This window comes from Dermacentor albipictus, chromosome 8 (genome assembly GCF_038994185.2).
Source record: "Dermacentor albipictus isolate Rhodes 1998 colony chromosome 8, USDA_Dalb.pri_finalv2, whole genome shotgun sequence".
Taxonomy (NCBI): domain Eukaryota; kingdom Metazoa; phylum Arthropoda; class Arachnida; order Ixodida; family Ixodidae; genus Dermacentor; species Dermacentor albipictus.
The window spans coordinates 131,328,437-131,343,970 of record NC_091828.1 but is presented as its reverse complement, the minus strand read 5'-3'; the positions used below and the strand labels follow the sequence as shown (position 1 = coordinate 131,343,970).

The window sequence follows — 15,534 nt, the reverse complement described above, 5'->3', positions numbered from 1 at the left end:
AACTCGCGCGGATTGTGACAGACGATAGTATCGCTGAAAGGGATTGTCCGAGAATATGTCCCCAGTATGCAAAGTGGCCTTCTCCAAAAACGTGATATCTGCTAAGTGCGGCGACTGACATTTAGGCAATTTACTTACATTAGTAGGCCGGCTGGCGTGGTCGAGCATTGGTGAGGCCAAAAATGTGCTGGCAAGGCAGACGAGGGCAACTATGGAGTTGCTGGCTTGAGAATTAGGCTTCGTAGATGATGGTTGAAGGTGCGCCTTTGCACTTGCTGGCGGGAGGGGCTTTGTTGTTAATGAAAACCAAGCGCTTCGTCATGCGTGCACCGTGACCACTTATGACACCATGTTGCACTTGCTACGAGCCAGATGCACGACCCGCAACAGCATAGACTGAGCCACGCACTACACACCCAGCATATGGCATGTCACGTGCACAGCAATGTGCACAGCGATGAGATCGCATTGTACAAGGTTATCTGACGTGAGTTGCCACCTTTAGGAGAGGAATGATCTTACTGTACCTCCATTCTACTGGTTATTTAACTTGGGATAACGACTCTCTAAATATCGGACATACTAAGTACTTCGTGTGCCATTCAGCATGCCTAACAAGAAAAGTGTTGGGTATGCGTCAACTCTCAGGGTTTTCTTTGTGTCCAAGTTTAGCAACAGCGAAAGCAAGTGCCCTTATTTATTACTGTGCAGTATTGTGCAAAATTCCACTTTACTGTACAGAACTGTACAGGAACTGAACAATGCATGTGGAGGCTCCAGCACCAGCTGAATGCACACTAGACCACCTTGCTTGCCCAGGAAAGCCAATCAAACACAACAATCATGTATGGGGGGGGGGGGGGGGGAAGGCTACTGCATGTTCCTTCACCTGACAATCATTGCTTGGCAAGCCTAAAGAATGCAGTAAAACAGGAACCATGTGCCTGCTGCAAGGAGTAAAAACAAATGCTCTCTGTATAATTGGAACTTGTGCGTTTTCACATTAGCGAAGCTACTGCTTTTCCACATAGTAGCATGGAAATCTCTATGGCAAGTATCGGCACCAATAAATCTCTGTAACAATACTTTTTTGCTTTGTGTAATTTACAGAAGTTGGGATCTAGGAGCCAGGTGCATATTTTGTGTGTTTCAGGTTTTTTCACTCTTGGAACTTATATAAAAAATAGCACATTATTAGTTTTTCACGCTCATTGAGATGCTTCTTTGAAGTTTCACATAAAGATTCTCAAAACTTATTTGAGCAATTATTACAATTATTACAATTATTATTACAATTATTACTGCTATAGATCCATCCAAAACCCCAGTGATCAGGCTATATATTGCAGTATATGTTCCAACTACTATGTCCTGTAATGAAATGTTAATATATAGAAGCACTGAAAATGAGCACATTTCTTGTGGTAATGAAAGAGTTAAGTGTTAGAGTTATTAGCTTGTGGTCTGATATATCCTCGAGAGTGGGAACTAGGAGTTCTTTCCAGAGTATACTGCTAACGACAAGTAAAAGATCTAGGATGGATTTCGCTGTCTTGTGAACACATGTAAGTTCTTTGACTAATTGGGGAAGCTCATGAAAGATAACTAAATCAGTTCACTTTTCAGCAATAGTATCGAGAGGCTCTTGATTTTCACTGCTCCAATCAATAGAAGGTACATGTAAACCTCCAGCAATCAAAATGTTTTTGGTGAGGGCAACACGGTCATATAAAAATTCATTTAGCATTTTAAAGAAAGCACTTTTGTTATTGGTGGGCGGTAAAATCCACCTATCACCAAAGTGCACTCCTTGAGGCAAATTTTAGCGATGACATTCTAAACTGGGTATATCAGGGAGTCTGATAAATGTAGCATTTTTTGGTACATAATGGAAAATTATATTGCATATTCATAGGGCCTAATGCATGGAGAGCCTCTAAACAGTGGAGGGAATTGAGTATCTTGCCCAGTTTAACGTGATAAGGTGGAAGCTTGGGCGAGTTGGTGATCCAATATCGACATGTGTGCACAGCGCAAAAGACTAGGACGAGGACGAGCCTGTGTTGTGTTCTCCCTTCAGTCCTCGTCTTTTGCGCTGTACACATATGCCAGTTTAAGAGGAAGCTTTAGCTCGGGCCCAACTCCGACGCGGCCTATTCAAATACATGTAAAACGCAAAAACGTTTTTATGAGATAACCCCTGGACCGATTTTGATGAAATTTGTTGCATTTGAAAGAGAACCTTAAATTCTAGTGACTGTTGGAAGCGGAATTTCGATTTAGGGCTTGAATTTCCTAAAACGATTTTCAAATATTTGATCGTTTGAAAAAAAATAGAAGCACAAAGTTTACAAATTCATAGTTCTGCATGAAGAACAGATATTGCGGTTCTGTAAACGGCATCCATTAGATCATTCAAAGCGGACAAATTCAATATGTAATTTTACATCTTGCGTGAGTTTGTTACGTTGGTTACAACGGTTTTGCAAAAGTTGTATTTCCCTATGATTAAATTTTTTTTATATTCATGTGTAACATATCAATTTTGTCCGCTTTAGATGTACTATTAGATGCCATTCACAGAATTGTATTATCATATTTAGTGGTTGAGTTACAGAGCTGTAAACTTGATAGTTTCGTTTTTTGAAAATCTTCGATTTTTGCCAATTTTTAATAAAAAATTGATAACCAAATTCAAAAATTCGAAACCAACAGTCACTAGATTTTAAGTTTGTCTTGTAAATGCAACAAACCTTGTCTAATTTGGTGCAGTGGTTGCCAAGAAAAACGAATTCTCCTTTTACATGTATTTAGATAGGAGCACTCGAGCTAAAGCTTCCTCTTAAGAGTTTAATCTTTTGGGGGAAAGGGAGGATATGAGTAAGCCAGGTGACAAACACAATTGACCTGTCAGGAGGTTTGCCGTCCTCATCAAGAAACAAAAGGCACACTTACTGGATTAGCTGTGTACAATAAGTGTGTGCACAGGTAGAATTGCATCTCTTGCTCTTGAATAAATAGAATGCTTTTGGCAGGGATGTTCAAGTGTTTTCAATTGAATGAAACAATTATTGGGACCCAGTAACTTCTAAATCAAGTGTTAACCTCACACTACCTAATCTGTCATGTGATTTCAATCCCTCGAAATTCTGATTTCAGTGCAGAAAATGTTTTAAAAAGCTCATACTAGGTAGCATTGTTGATAAACTAGAGCGAGTTTGCAGTTGTGAATAGCTTAGCAGTTCAATTATTAATTGCTACACTAAACAGTTTACTCAAATAACACTTTACTTTTTTTTTTTTTAGTACAAGTAAGCTCTGCATAGCTAGAAATAAAAGTGAACAAGTTGTTTTAATTGCAAGTTAGTGCTTGTGTGTTGCCCGTCTTCTTTCACCGTCCTCGCATGGTAGTGCGCTTTAAGGATTTAGTCATGTCTTACCTAAAGCCCCCTCCATACACGTTTCCGCTGACCAGGTCAAGTATTGCCAACCTACCGTCCTCCTCCACGCTCCTCTCCCACTCACCCCCTTAGCTTCCAGCGTCAAGCGGAACTTACGTAGCTTCAGCTTCCTGTTCTGAGTGGAAGTGACGCTATGTTTTTTAGCGTTGTTTACTTTCACGTCGATGGAGAGGCTGTAATTGCACCAGCTGCTGTTCAAACTGTTTTTGCGATTCCATCCAAGAACCACCGCCTATTGCAATCGGCAATCTGGTCGTGTTCGCTGCTTCGCGTCAACCTGCGATGGTTTGTGCCATGAAGGGCATCGTACGGTGGAAGGTTGTGCCTGGGTGCTTGGAGACCACTGTCGTTTTTTGTGCATTTGGAAAACGACGACCGCCAACTACTACTTCAGCAGAATTCAACAGCTTGTCCCCTTTGCATTCTTCTTATGGTGACCGCCACAGCTCTAGAAACTGCAAGCACAGCATTGCGCATCGGGCATGTATTCCACTGCACTTTTGTGCTGAAGCATAAAGCCACATCAGCCAGCACGTATGGAGGGACATTAGTGAAGGAGTTTGCGACGCCAATTAGTACGGCAGGCGCATAGAGTTTATGCTGTGGATTCTGAGTTCGAACCTTGTCTCGTACAGCCGATTGAAGGTAATGAGCGGCCCAAGTGAGTGCACTACGTGAAGAACTGTGGCGACGTGAAGCTATGAAGTATAACATGTTCGAATTTGCATGGAGGGCATTCAGTGATGTGGTCAAAACAAGTGTGCTTTTCTTGTGTGATATGAGCAGAGGTGTGCAGTGAATAGTGTGTGTATGCGCGCATGCAAAGGTGTACGGTGAATTGTGTGGGTGACGCAAGCAGATGTGCACTGCAAATTGTGTTAGTGTTGTGATGTGAGCAGATGTGTACGCGGATGACACAGATGAAACTTGATGGAGTGGCTTGAGCATGTGTAAGATCTTACGCCATGGGCTTGAGTGAGCTACTCAGATTAGCGCCAGCTGCTAAGCATGTGCGGACGTCTCACCATCGTCAAAGCGGAAATTCCTGCAGCGCAACTCCATGAAGTGGAAATGCCAGAAGCGGAAATTTTGAAACCGGAAATGCCGGAACCGGATTTGGTGTGAGGGGGAAAAGGCGGCACCCATCAAAGGTTGTCGCTACTTAAATAAGTGGCGGTGGCGCATGGATCGAGGGGCTTTAGTCTTACCAACACACCGAAACAGCCACGTTGCAGAACCAAGCTGTACCATTGTGTCAGAAGTGCTATGTATTGTTATTTCAGGTGATGCGAACCATGCTATGGAAGAAGATCCGACCCTCGGTCTACTGCTACAACCTTTTTTTGCGCACGGTCCGTGAATGTGGTGCTGGACCGCCAGAGATGTTTCAGGAGCTGCTGCTAGAATCTCTCCAACCTGGCAAGGCCAAACGGATCAGCAAGAAGAAGGGCAATGCCAAGGCCGACAGTATGCTTCGCATAGAGGCACTCCTGTCTGATGCCACAAGTGAAGGCCCAACCGGAGCTGCTAGATACGGTGAGTACGACAGCGTTTATGAGAGAAGCTAGTATTATCATCATACAGCGTAGAAGCATATGTCGCATGATGCACACAAATTTAAAGAATATTGTGGGCATTGTTTTTACAGGCTGAAGCCTGTCTACTGCTTTACATCTTGTGCTCTCACAGCCTCCTGTGTTACAATGAGCAGCCTTCTCTTCACTCGTCCATAACACTCAGGAATACTCCCATGATAGAAAGGTGTTTGAAAACACATTTCATTGCTTTTGAATAAATACCAATGGTTTATGATGACTTGCTTCCTAAAATGCATTGGCCACTTGAGTGCAAGGCAGCACAGCCCTGGACATTCTGGAAATGGGGTGGTATGTCGAGTGGAGGGACATTCTAGAATGCAAAGAGGAAGCTTTACCTCAGCAGCTCCTATCTGGATACATGGGAAAGAACTTATTTAGCTCAGCATTCCTACACCTCGTACCTCGTACAAAAAGTCAAGTTAGATCCTTTACAGTTATGACGCTTTCATGAACTACTCAAGTATATGCGTCTTCTGTACCATAATTTATTTATTTATTTAGTTTACCCTACAGGCTCGGAGGAGCATTGGTTAGGGGTTGGGAGGTTACAGAAAAATGACAATAATTAAGCCAAAAATGGAATTACATAGTAGGAGAAACATATAAATTTGTACATTGGAAATAAAGGAACAGTGGTAAACATTGAAAAAAAAAATACCAAGTCAAGGGAATACAGTACAACACAAAAACAAAGTCAAAAAACAATACAAAGGCGAGTACAATACAAAGTCATAAAACATAGCCAAGCGAACATGTGAAGCTCCAAATGCTCACGAAATTTGGCAGGATCTTTTAAGGAGACAATATCATTTGGAAGGCTATTCCGTAGTGCGATGGTGCGCGGTAATGCAGAGTTATTGAATGACTGCATGCGGCCAGAAATGTTCCTGAAACTGAAATTATTATGAAGTCGAATAGATGTGCGAGATGGAATTGCAAGCGACAAATGGCTGGATTACGAGTTATAGTAGTATTTATGAAAGAGGCATAGAAGGGCAACAGAGTGGTGGGAATCCAAGACAGGAAGGGAAACGTCACATTTAATTTGGGTAATGCTAGATTGACAACTGTAATTAGTGTAATTAGCCGTTATAAACCGGGCAGCATGATTTTGGGTGGATTCCAATTTATCTATGAGGTATTGTTGATATAGTAATAAGCTGGGAATAATACATATAATAAACTGGAAACAAACAATAGCCTATATATTGAACCTGCTATTCGGCAGATTACGCACAGAAATCATTTCAATATAGTGAAAGAATGTACTTGTACAACCGGTGCCTTTGAGAATTCTTTCTTTCCTAGAACAGTCAGTGAGTGAAATGCACTTCCTGCTGAAACTGCGGAATGCCCAACTGTCGATGGTCTTTTATCAAAATTGAGGCGCCGTCTTTAATCGGCTCGCATGCTGTGCTTAGCGTTTTTCGTCCGTGTGGTTTAATATGTCTGCTTTTATTCTCACTGTTCTTCTATATACTTGTTCTATACTTGTTTCATTTGTATTCCTTTAACGGAATGCGGAATGACCGATTTTCTAGTGTTTGAATCAATTTGAACCACAGTTTTTAACCTGTTCACCTGTTGTGTTCCTATAGTGCTCATTATTTTCGTGCATTTGGTTTCATATATATGTGCTCATTTACTGTATGAACAGTGTACCGATGTGCAGGTCACTCGACCCACTTTATTGGCCACAGCCCAACTCCCTGAGTGAGCTGATTATGTCTGATTTTTTTATATTGACGTCATGTTCGGCTGATTCTTTTTTTCTTCTATTATGTATTCTTTTACTTGATTCATGTATTGTTAAGCTGGTTCTTTTTTCCATTATGCAATTTTGCTCTTTTACTATATACGTCGCACTCCTATCTAAGGCCTTCTGGCAGTAATTCTGAAATAAATAACAAAATAAATTCATTGGACAGAATTTAATTAGGTTTGTTGTACGTAAAACAAAAAGTAGGTTTTTTGCACTTAAAAGAAAGCACTAAGATCTACTAATTGTAGGGAGTGTACTTTTGATTCAGATCAGTTACCTTACAAAAATTGTTAAAAATTGCAAAATTAAAAAAAAGGACATCAAGCTCACATTTTTGTAGCATAGGAATTAAAGGTGACAGAGTCAAACATACTGATAACGACATTCAAGTAACCAATAAATTTTATACCCAGGTTGCACGAAAAAAGTAGAGGGGACAAATATCCAATACATTTTAATTAGAAAGACAAAAGTACCGTCGAACCCACTTACAGCATTACCAATTTTAACAATACTCGAATGTAACAATAAGTAGTCAATACATCGTGAACTTGTGTCTGTTCTATGGCGAAATAAGCCATTTACTACAATGTTACGATGCCACATTATCAGTTATAACAACTAAATATGGCAACTGGGTGTGTTGTAAGAGTTGAGGAGGACTTCGGGATGAAAAACTTGCGAGGTTTATTAACATTAATTACAGTGAGAGTCAATTAACAGTCTTAAAGTCATTACGGGCTGGCAGCAACTCGGACGCTGCGGCCCGCGGCAAGGAGCTCGAAAGAGATGAGTCAAGGAATCCTCTAGGAATGCTCTCTTGCTGCTCCCGGTCTGTCTTTTAAGCCCTTCGGTGTCTCGAAGACACGTCATGTTCGGCCAATGGTAGGCGCCTGTGCGATGGTGTCACACCTGGCGAAGAGAGTCGCTACTTGGTCCCCCATTGTCCGAGTGCTTACTTCTCTCTGCGGTCTTGCCATCCTGACTTGCAAGCGCCGTGACCAAGGCGGAGAGGGTCACCCCTTGGGCCCCTATTGTCCGAGGGCTTTCTCCCTGGAACAGTGCCAGGCTCTCGCTTCACTTTTGGGAAGAGTCAAGCAGTGAATAGCTCCACCTGCGGCGCACGTGGTGGGGGACGCCAACTCGTTTGCACATGCCCCGCCTCGGGAACGGGGTAGATCTGCTTCTGCATTCCTTACTTAGATGTGGCGCGATCCAATGTGGTATGGTGAAGTCGAAGGGGGCTCAGAAAAAGGTCCCGTATCTAACAGTGTGCACTGGAAGAGCACAAAATCCTGGCGAAACAAAAAAGAATGTGAGACACCGCATTTACCTGCGTGTTGCACACCTTTGCCACTCCCTTTTTTAGTGCCCTGTACCCCAACAGGGCATGCTTCTGTCACATCGCCCTATGCATCGCCAGCCTTGCGTGCCCCTCTCCTGTTTTCCTTCTTCCACCCCCGGTCAATCGTACTAGCATCGGAGAAGTGGAGGCGAGATGGGAGAGAAGTGTGCGTGGCACAGATGTAGGGGTAGCATTGTGGCATCTTTTTCTTTTTCTTCACGAGGATTTTTCTTTTTTTCTTTCAGCGCTCACAGCCAGTAGCCAGACTTAATTGCTATAACTGATAATGTAGCATGGGAGCATTGCAATAAACAGTTTATTTTGCTATAAAACACTTACAAAAGTTTACGTGCCATTGGAGGCTCATTCTTATATCCGATATATATTGTTAAAACCAGTATCATTATAAGTAAGTTTGACTGTATCACAATTCAATAACCTGCTTCCACGAGACATTGGAAGCAGACAAAATTGATGTACTTTTATACACCTCTCTGAAATGTATGAATAATTTATGTGTAGGATTTTCGCAAGGCCCTCATAAACATTATAATACAGTCAAATCCTGATAATTTGAAATCTCTTGATTCTGATTGACGGATACTTCGAACTGCACTGTTGGTCCCGGCAAATACCTTTGTATTTGAATAAAGAAGAACTCCCACGAATTTGAACTAAAAAAATGTTGTTGCGGTTATTTCGAACAAGATGTCTCGCACCCATGGGCCATTTTTCGGACAAAGCCATGCCAAAGGCCAATGTTCGATGCGTCGCTAGCTACCCTAATGTTGTGTACTGTAAGGGAAGCGGAGATCAAACTGAGGTGCCCTCCTTTCCCATACAGCTTAAAAGAAGCAGGAAGGGGCCTCCGAGCATGTGCTTGGTTGTGTCACCACACCTTCACCTGCCTCCCCACACCCTAGCGCTCCATGTGCTCACCTGTGGCTGACTTCCATTGAGCACGCTCCCTGCTCGTAGTGCATGCTTGATTGAATCTCCAACACTGAACATGCAGGAGGACAGTGTGCGTCAAGCCACCATCCTTCTCGCCTCACCCTCACATATTTTCCCTTGCACCCACAGCAAACAGCGGGCAAGGTTCTATCTTATTGCACTTGGACCACGCTTGGACTTTATAAGGAAGCTAGGCTTCCTCACGCACATGTCATAGTCCACTAATAGAAGAGAGAGAAGACTTTTTCAATGCAAGCCCAGTGACTTTTTTGGTTTTGCATGCTGTGTCACGCAATCGATCGGGCACTATATTTGACAGCGCTCTCTTTAGTTTGAACTCCATTTTATTCAAATAAATTTTTAGTCTCCATGGAGTTCGAATTAACGAGATTCTACTGTAATTTCCTGGGATCCGTAAACTCAGTTATCATATTTGCCAGCTTCAGATGCTCCAACAGATGCAGCTTACAGACCTGTGATATCTCTTTCTTTGCAGAGTTATGGATTTGTAAACTTTGCACTTTAATATTTGGGGAACTTGCCAATTTCTCTGAATTATTGTAAAAGCCATTGGGCCCTTAATAAAAATTCTTCCTTCCAACAGTCTGTGTCTCTGAAATTCAACAAATAACGTTCAAAATGGTTTGAGCTGTTGTCTAATGAGAGTGATTCAAGATGAAGTCTCATTTTAGACCACTGCCTCTTGCTCGATGTTCGCAAATGGTTAGCGACAATATGGTGTACTGGAATAGGGCAGTGTATCGTCCATACAGCAAAACAATGGGAGAACGGAGGACGCTTCTGCGATGATGCCACCAGTAGGGCGCTGCAATCGACCGGCGTGCCTAGCACACGAAATTTAAACATGTTTTGTAAACCTTTCTGCATTCATGAACTAAATTGCTCTCAAAACAATAGAAATTAATATAACTCACAAAAAATAAACACTACAAACTGTTAGGATACATCAATAACAGCATCTAAGCTTGCATGTTTCCAACCACAGATCATGCAGTGTTCCTGATCATCTGCTCAGTGTTTCGGTCACAGAAGACAAACAAACACGCATTTACTCGTTCCATTCGGTAAGCACACACATGTATTTAGTATTTAAAAACACCTGACGATAAGAAGCCTGGAAGGAGCACCTGCACTGTGCCTGGTGGGTTGCATGGGATTTCTTTCGTGTTGTATCAGCCAGAAAAGGGGTCGCCAGGTTTCACTGAAGAAAACGTGTGTGTGCGTGTGTGTGTGTATGTACGCACACACATACACGCACATCAAAGATATTTACAAATCCAGCACTTTCTGTGCACATAAAGAATGTGCAAACATGGCAGGAAAAACCACAGCAAGCAATCGGCGAGCTTCGTACCTACATGCATGACCTCCGCAACAGTCATAACTGTGATTCCCGGAGGCCCTCTGTTGTACCATTATTTTTCCTCTTGCCAGCAATGACTTTAAGCTTCAGCGACAGATGGCACTGCAATAGGCTGGCGTGACGTGCTCCAGCACCCCCACCCATCATCACAAAAAGAGGCACATTTTCGCCGCCAGATGACACACTGCCCTATTCCATTACACCATAGCGATAATATCTATTTGACTCGGAGCCAGGCCATTACTTTCCTGCCCCACACGCAGGCTGTGGACATGAGTTGCTTTCCTATGTTTCTCATTTCCCTGGGGAGTCTCGGAGTTCTCACAAGGGCATCTCAAACTTCTTATAGCTCAAACAGAAAAGGATGCCTCAGAACGAGTTTTTGATACCAAAGAAGTGGAAGAGTTGCCGTCTGGTAGCTCTGAAAAGACAGCAACCTCAGCAAGTCTGGCCACTTTGCCGAACCTGCTCTCGCCAAGCTTCAAGCACACTGGCGAAATTGTGGGACTAGGAAAGGTCACTGAACCTTACCACAGGTGAATCTTCTTGGTACTTTGATAGAGTATGATTTCTCCTCACCTTTTTTTTTTTATGTTGCCTCGCTTGTTAACAGTTATGTATCTAACTAAGCACATCAAGAATGCAGTGCAGTTTTATGTTCTTGAATACTAGTAATGTAACGCATAGATGAAAAATTCTAAAAATGATGTCTGTCAGAGAAAGGGTGTTTGCACGATTATTGTGCCTGATGCCTCAAATGAGGCACGCATCACTGTTTTTTGGGACCTGACAGCAAAGCATAATAATAGAATGCAGCCCACCATCGTCCAATATGCATGAGAGTAAGATGCACTCGAAACTTGATGATTTTTATGCAAAAACCAGGTATTTTGTTAAATGCTGTTTCGGATTTATGCGCACTGAAGTGTAACAGATATAGCCATGTAATGATGGGCTCCTGCATTCTCCAATGTACCAGACTCCTAATGATTGGTGGAGTGAAGGGGATGATGGACCACTTTCGAGACATGTCAGTGTGTCCAGATGCCAAGACCATCACGCTGCTGCTGGACTGCATTCCCAACAACCGTGATGCTGAAATAGAGCTGATTGCTGAAGCCGACAAGATTGGTGTCAAGCTGGATGTCGATTTCTTCAACATGCTCATCAAGCGCAGGGCTTTTCGCTTGGAAAAGGAAACAGCCAAGGTCAGTCACTACTATCACCATCACCAACTTCACCGTACCAAAATGTGCAGATGGACGTTAACAGCTTTTGCTTGTTCACTAGATAAACGTAAAAGTTCATTTATCCCTTTCAGGCACAGTGTGCACAAATGTGCATGCCCAGGTGGTACATCAAAAATAAAAGCACTGATGAAAATAACATTTAAAATGTCTCGCACACATCTTGGAACACTTCTTATGGAACCTCTGCTGCAATTCGGATAATGTATGTAAAATGCTTTAGTAAGTTTGTATTCGTGTTGTGGGTTCACTTCTTGCTTTGTTTTTGACATTGCAAGAAGTTTTTACATCAGGCATATTTTACAGATGGCCGCATAGCTGCTTTCCAAGCATGCTGGGCATGAAATAGTTCATGTTCTCATATTTCAAGTTCCTCGAAAGAGTACTAGCATGGAATCCGCAATATGATTGCTTGAAAAATCTCACTGAACATTGAAAATTTTTGGTCTGTTCTGTAGCTGCAAGCTTTTCATAATTCTGAAGATGCAAGAAATGTGGTGAAATTAATTTTCAATGGACAAAATTTATTGGCATTTAAAGATGTGTATAGGGGGTACGCACTGAGCTTGATATGCGAGGTGGTAACAGAGTCGCCGGGGCCATGTTTACAGTTGCGTCGGTCGCGGAACATCGGGAAAATACCAGCTGTCTCTCTCGCGTGACCATCTGATCCTAACTTTGGGCCTGGGAAACCGAGAAAACCGGTAATTCTTAGGAATTTTGAATAGTCTGGAAATACTCAGGGAAAACTAAAGTAATTTGTGCTTCTATCAGGGAAAATTAGCCGTAATTTTATTGAAAGGCAGCGAAAGTCGCGAAAAGGCTGGCTGGAGTAACAGCGAGGAATCGTGACGAATCGTCTTTGATTCCATGTCATCGGCTGGAGGAGTTCGCCAGTGTACAGTCAACGACCGATTTTCCGGACGCCCAATTTTTGGGAGATGCCCGATAATTCAAACAGAGTTCATGTATAAGAATGTCTGAAATTTCGGATGCTAGAACCCTTCGCCTTCAAATTTTCCATACTTTCTGCCATGACCGCAGGACTGGGACAGCCTTAATCAAAGCCGCCATCGCCGCCATTTTGATCTCACCGCCTCGAACTGGCACTCTCGCACGCAAATCGGCTGGCAGCCGTAGCCACCGCTGCAACAACGCTAGGCCTAGCTGCTTCGGCATTCGCCATTAAAGGAACACTAAAGGCAAATACTAAGTCGACATGGACTGTTTAAATACAATTCCACAAACCTTGGAACGCTTGTTTCGTGCCAAGAAAAGACTTAGTTTAGGAGAAAATTGCACCTGAAGGGTCCGAATACCTTATTCAAAATTCAACTCTCCTGTCACCCAACCGAGGGATTGGCGACGTTGCATACACCATCACTACCGTTTGCTACAGTCGGTGAGTAAAATGGCACCCGACAGACGGCGACACCGAGCCAAGGCACAGTGGTGGATTCGCCAGTGCAACTGCTTCTTGGTCAAGTGGCTTAGACTGTTCGGGCATCCCGCAACATTACATGGAAGTTGAATTCTGTGCTACTTGCAGTTGTGCAAGTTTCGCGACCCAGCAAAACCAGCGCAGCACTACGCGATCACTAAAGTACTGAAACGTGAAAGCGTGGGCAGCGCGGAGTCGAGCTAAAACGAAACATTTCGACCGCCCGTGTCGTTGTCAATGGTAACTTCACTTAGGATTTTTTTTCTAAACATGAAATGGAACTGGACAAGTAGCATTTTATTTCATCTGATAATACAATACGAGGATGTTTTTTTAAACAAGTAGGTGAGTATTATTGACAGAATTTAACCGAAGAGTGCTTTCATCGTCGGGCAAGTAATTGAATGCTTCGGGGGAGTCTCTAAGCATGTCCTGCATTTACCTCAATTTCTCAGTTATTAAAGGGACACTAAAGGAAAATACTACGTCAAAATAAAGTGATAGATTAGTGCTCGAGAATCTTAAGGCATCAATATTATTGTGAACAGAGACTTAATAATCGAGGAATTGAGGTAAATGATTAGAGACTCCCCTGGGACATTCAAGCACTTGCCCGATGACGAAAGCACTCTTCAGTCAAATTCTGTCACTAGTACTCAACTACTTGTTTAAAGAAACATCCTCATATTGTATTATCAGATGAAATAAAATGCTACTTGTCCAGTTCCATTTCATGTTTAGAAAAAAAAAAAATCCTAAGTGAAGTTACCATTGACAACGACGTGGGCGGTCGAAATGTTTCGGTTTAGCTCGACTCCGCGCTGTCCAAGCTTCTGCATTTCAATAATTTCCTGATCGTGTAGTGCTGCGCTGCTTTTTCTGGCTCGCGAAACTCGCAGAAACTGCAAGTAGCAGATAATTCAACTTCCATGTAAAGTTGCAGGATGGCCGAGCTAGAAGAACCCGAACTGTCTACGGCACTTGACCAAAAAGAAGCTGCAGCTGTGAATCCGCCATTTTGCTCACAGATGGCAGCAAAGGGCAGCGATGGCATATGCAACGTCACCACTCCCTTAGTTGGGTGGCGGGAGATTTTAATTTCGAAATAGCTATTCGGAGCCTTCAGATACAATTTTCTCATAAGCACAAGTAAGTCTTTTCTTGGCACAAAACAAGCATTGCAAGGTTTCTGGAATGGTATTTAAGCAGTCCACGTCGGCTAAGTATTTGCCTTTAGTGTCCCTTTAAGGGTCTGTTCGCGATAATATTGATGTCTCAGAAATTCTTAAGCACTTATCTATCACTTTAGCTTGACTTAATACTTGCCTTAACAGAGAGAGTGTAAGAGTGGGGATGAAGATTAATATGCAGAAGAACTAAGATGATGAATAGCCGGGCAAAGGAACAAGAGTTCAGGATTGCCAGTCAGTCCCTAGAATTTCTGAAAGAGTATGTTTACCTAGGTCAACTAAACCACAGGGAACCCTGATCATGAGAAGGAAATTCATAGAAGAATAAAAATGGGTTGGGTGACATACAGCAGACATCGTGAGCTCCTGACTGGGAGCTTACCGTTATCATTGAAAAGAAAGGAGTACAATCAGTGCATTTCACCAGGGCTGGCATATGGGGCAGAGCCTTGGAGACTGACAAAGAAGCTTGAGAACAAGTTAAGGACCACGCAAAGAGCGATGGAACGAAGATTTCTAGGCATAACGTTAAGAAACAGAAAGGGAGCGATATGAATCAGACAGCAAACAGGTATAGACGATATTCTAATTGACATCAGGAGAAAAAAATAGAGCTGGGCAGGTCATAAAATGCACCGGTTAGATAACCGTTGGACCATTAGGGTTACAGAATAGACACCAAGAGAAGGGAAACGCGGTCGAGGACGGCAGAAGACTAGGTGGAGCGATGAAATTAGGAAATTCGCGGACGCTAGTTGGATTCGGTTGGCGCAGGAGAGGGGTAATTGGAGATCGTAGGGAGAGGTCGTTGTCCTGCAGTGGATATAGTACAGACTGCTGCTGCTGCTGCCGCCGCCACTGTTGTTGTGTTTGTATGCCTGGCGGTTTGGGGCCTGTACACCCCCACGTGACGTGGTGGGCAGTGCGCTGTTCGTTACACCAAGGGCATGCGTCATTGTAGTGTTCTGAAAAGATGCTGTATTTGTGTAAGTTTGGGAAGGTGTTGGTCTGGAGCTGTCTCCAGTCCTGCGCTTCCTGTGCATTTAGCCCCTTGTGTGGTTGGGGGGTAAAGCTGTCGTTGTTTGCGGAGGTGTTGAAGTCTCGCACCGTAAGCCACGGGGACAGGGAGGGTGGTTGTGGAATTGAAGACTG

General features: G+C 43.1%; 1 protein-coding gene across 2 annotated transcripts in view; it reads left to right on the top strand.

Moving 5' to 3' along the window:
• The window catches only part of LOC135898258 (pentatricopeptide repeat-containing protein 1, mitochondrial), a 75,368-nt gene that overhangs the window by 36,994 nt on the left and 22,840 nt on the right, over nt 1-15,534 (top strand). For both annotated transcript variants that reach the window (XM_065427104.2, XM_070524470.1), the window contains exons 5-7: nt 4,745-4,997; nt 10,854-11,040; nt 11,484-11,712. In XM_065427104.2, the coding sequence (XP_065283176.2) occupies nt 4,745-4,997; nt 10,854-11,040; nt 11,484-11,712 (669 nt within the window). The remainder of the gene's footprint in view (nt 1-4,744; nt 4,998-10,853; nt 11,041-11,483; nt 11,713-15,534) is intronic.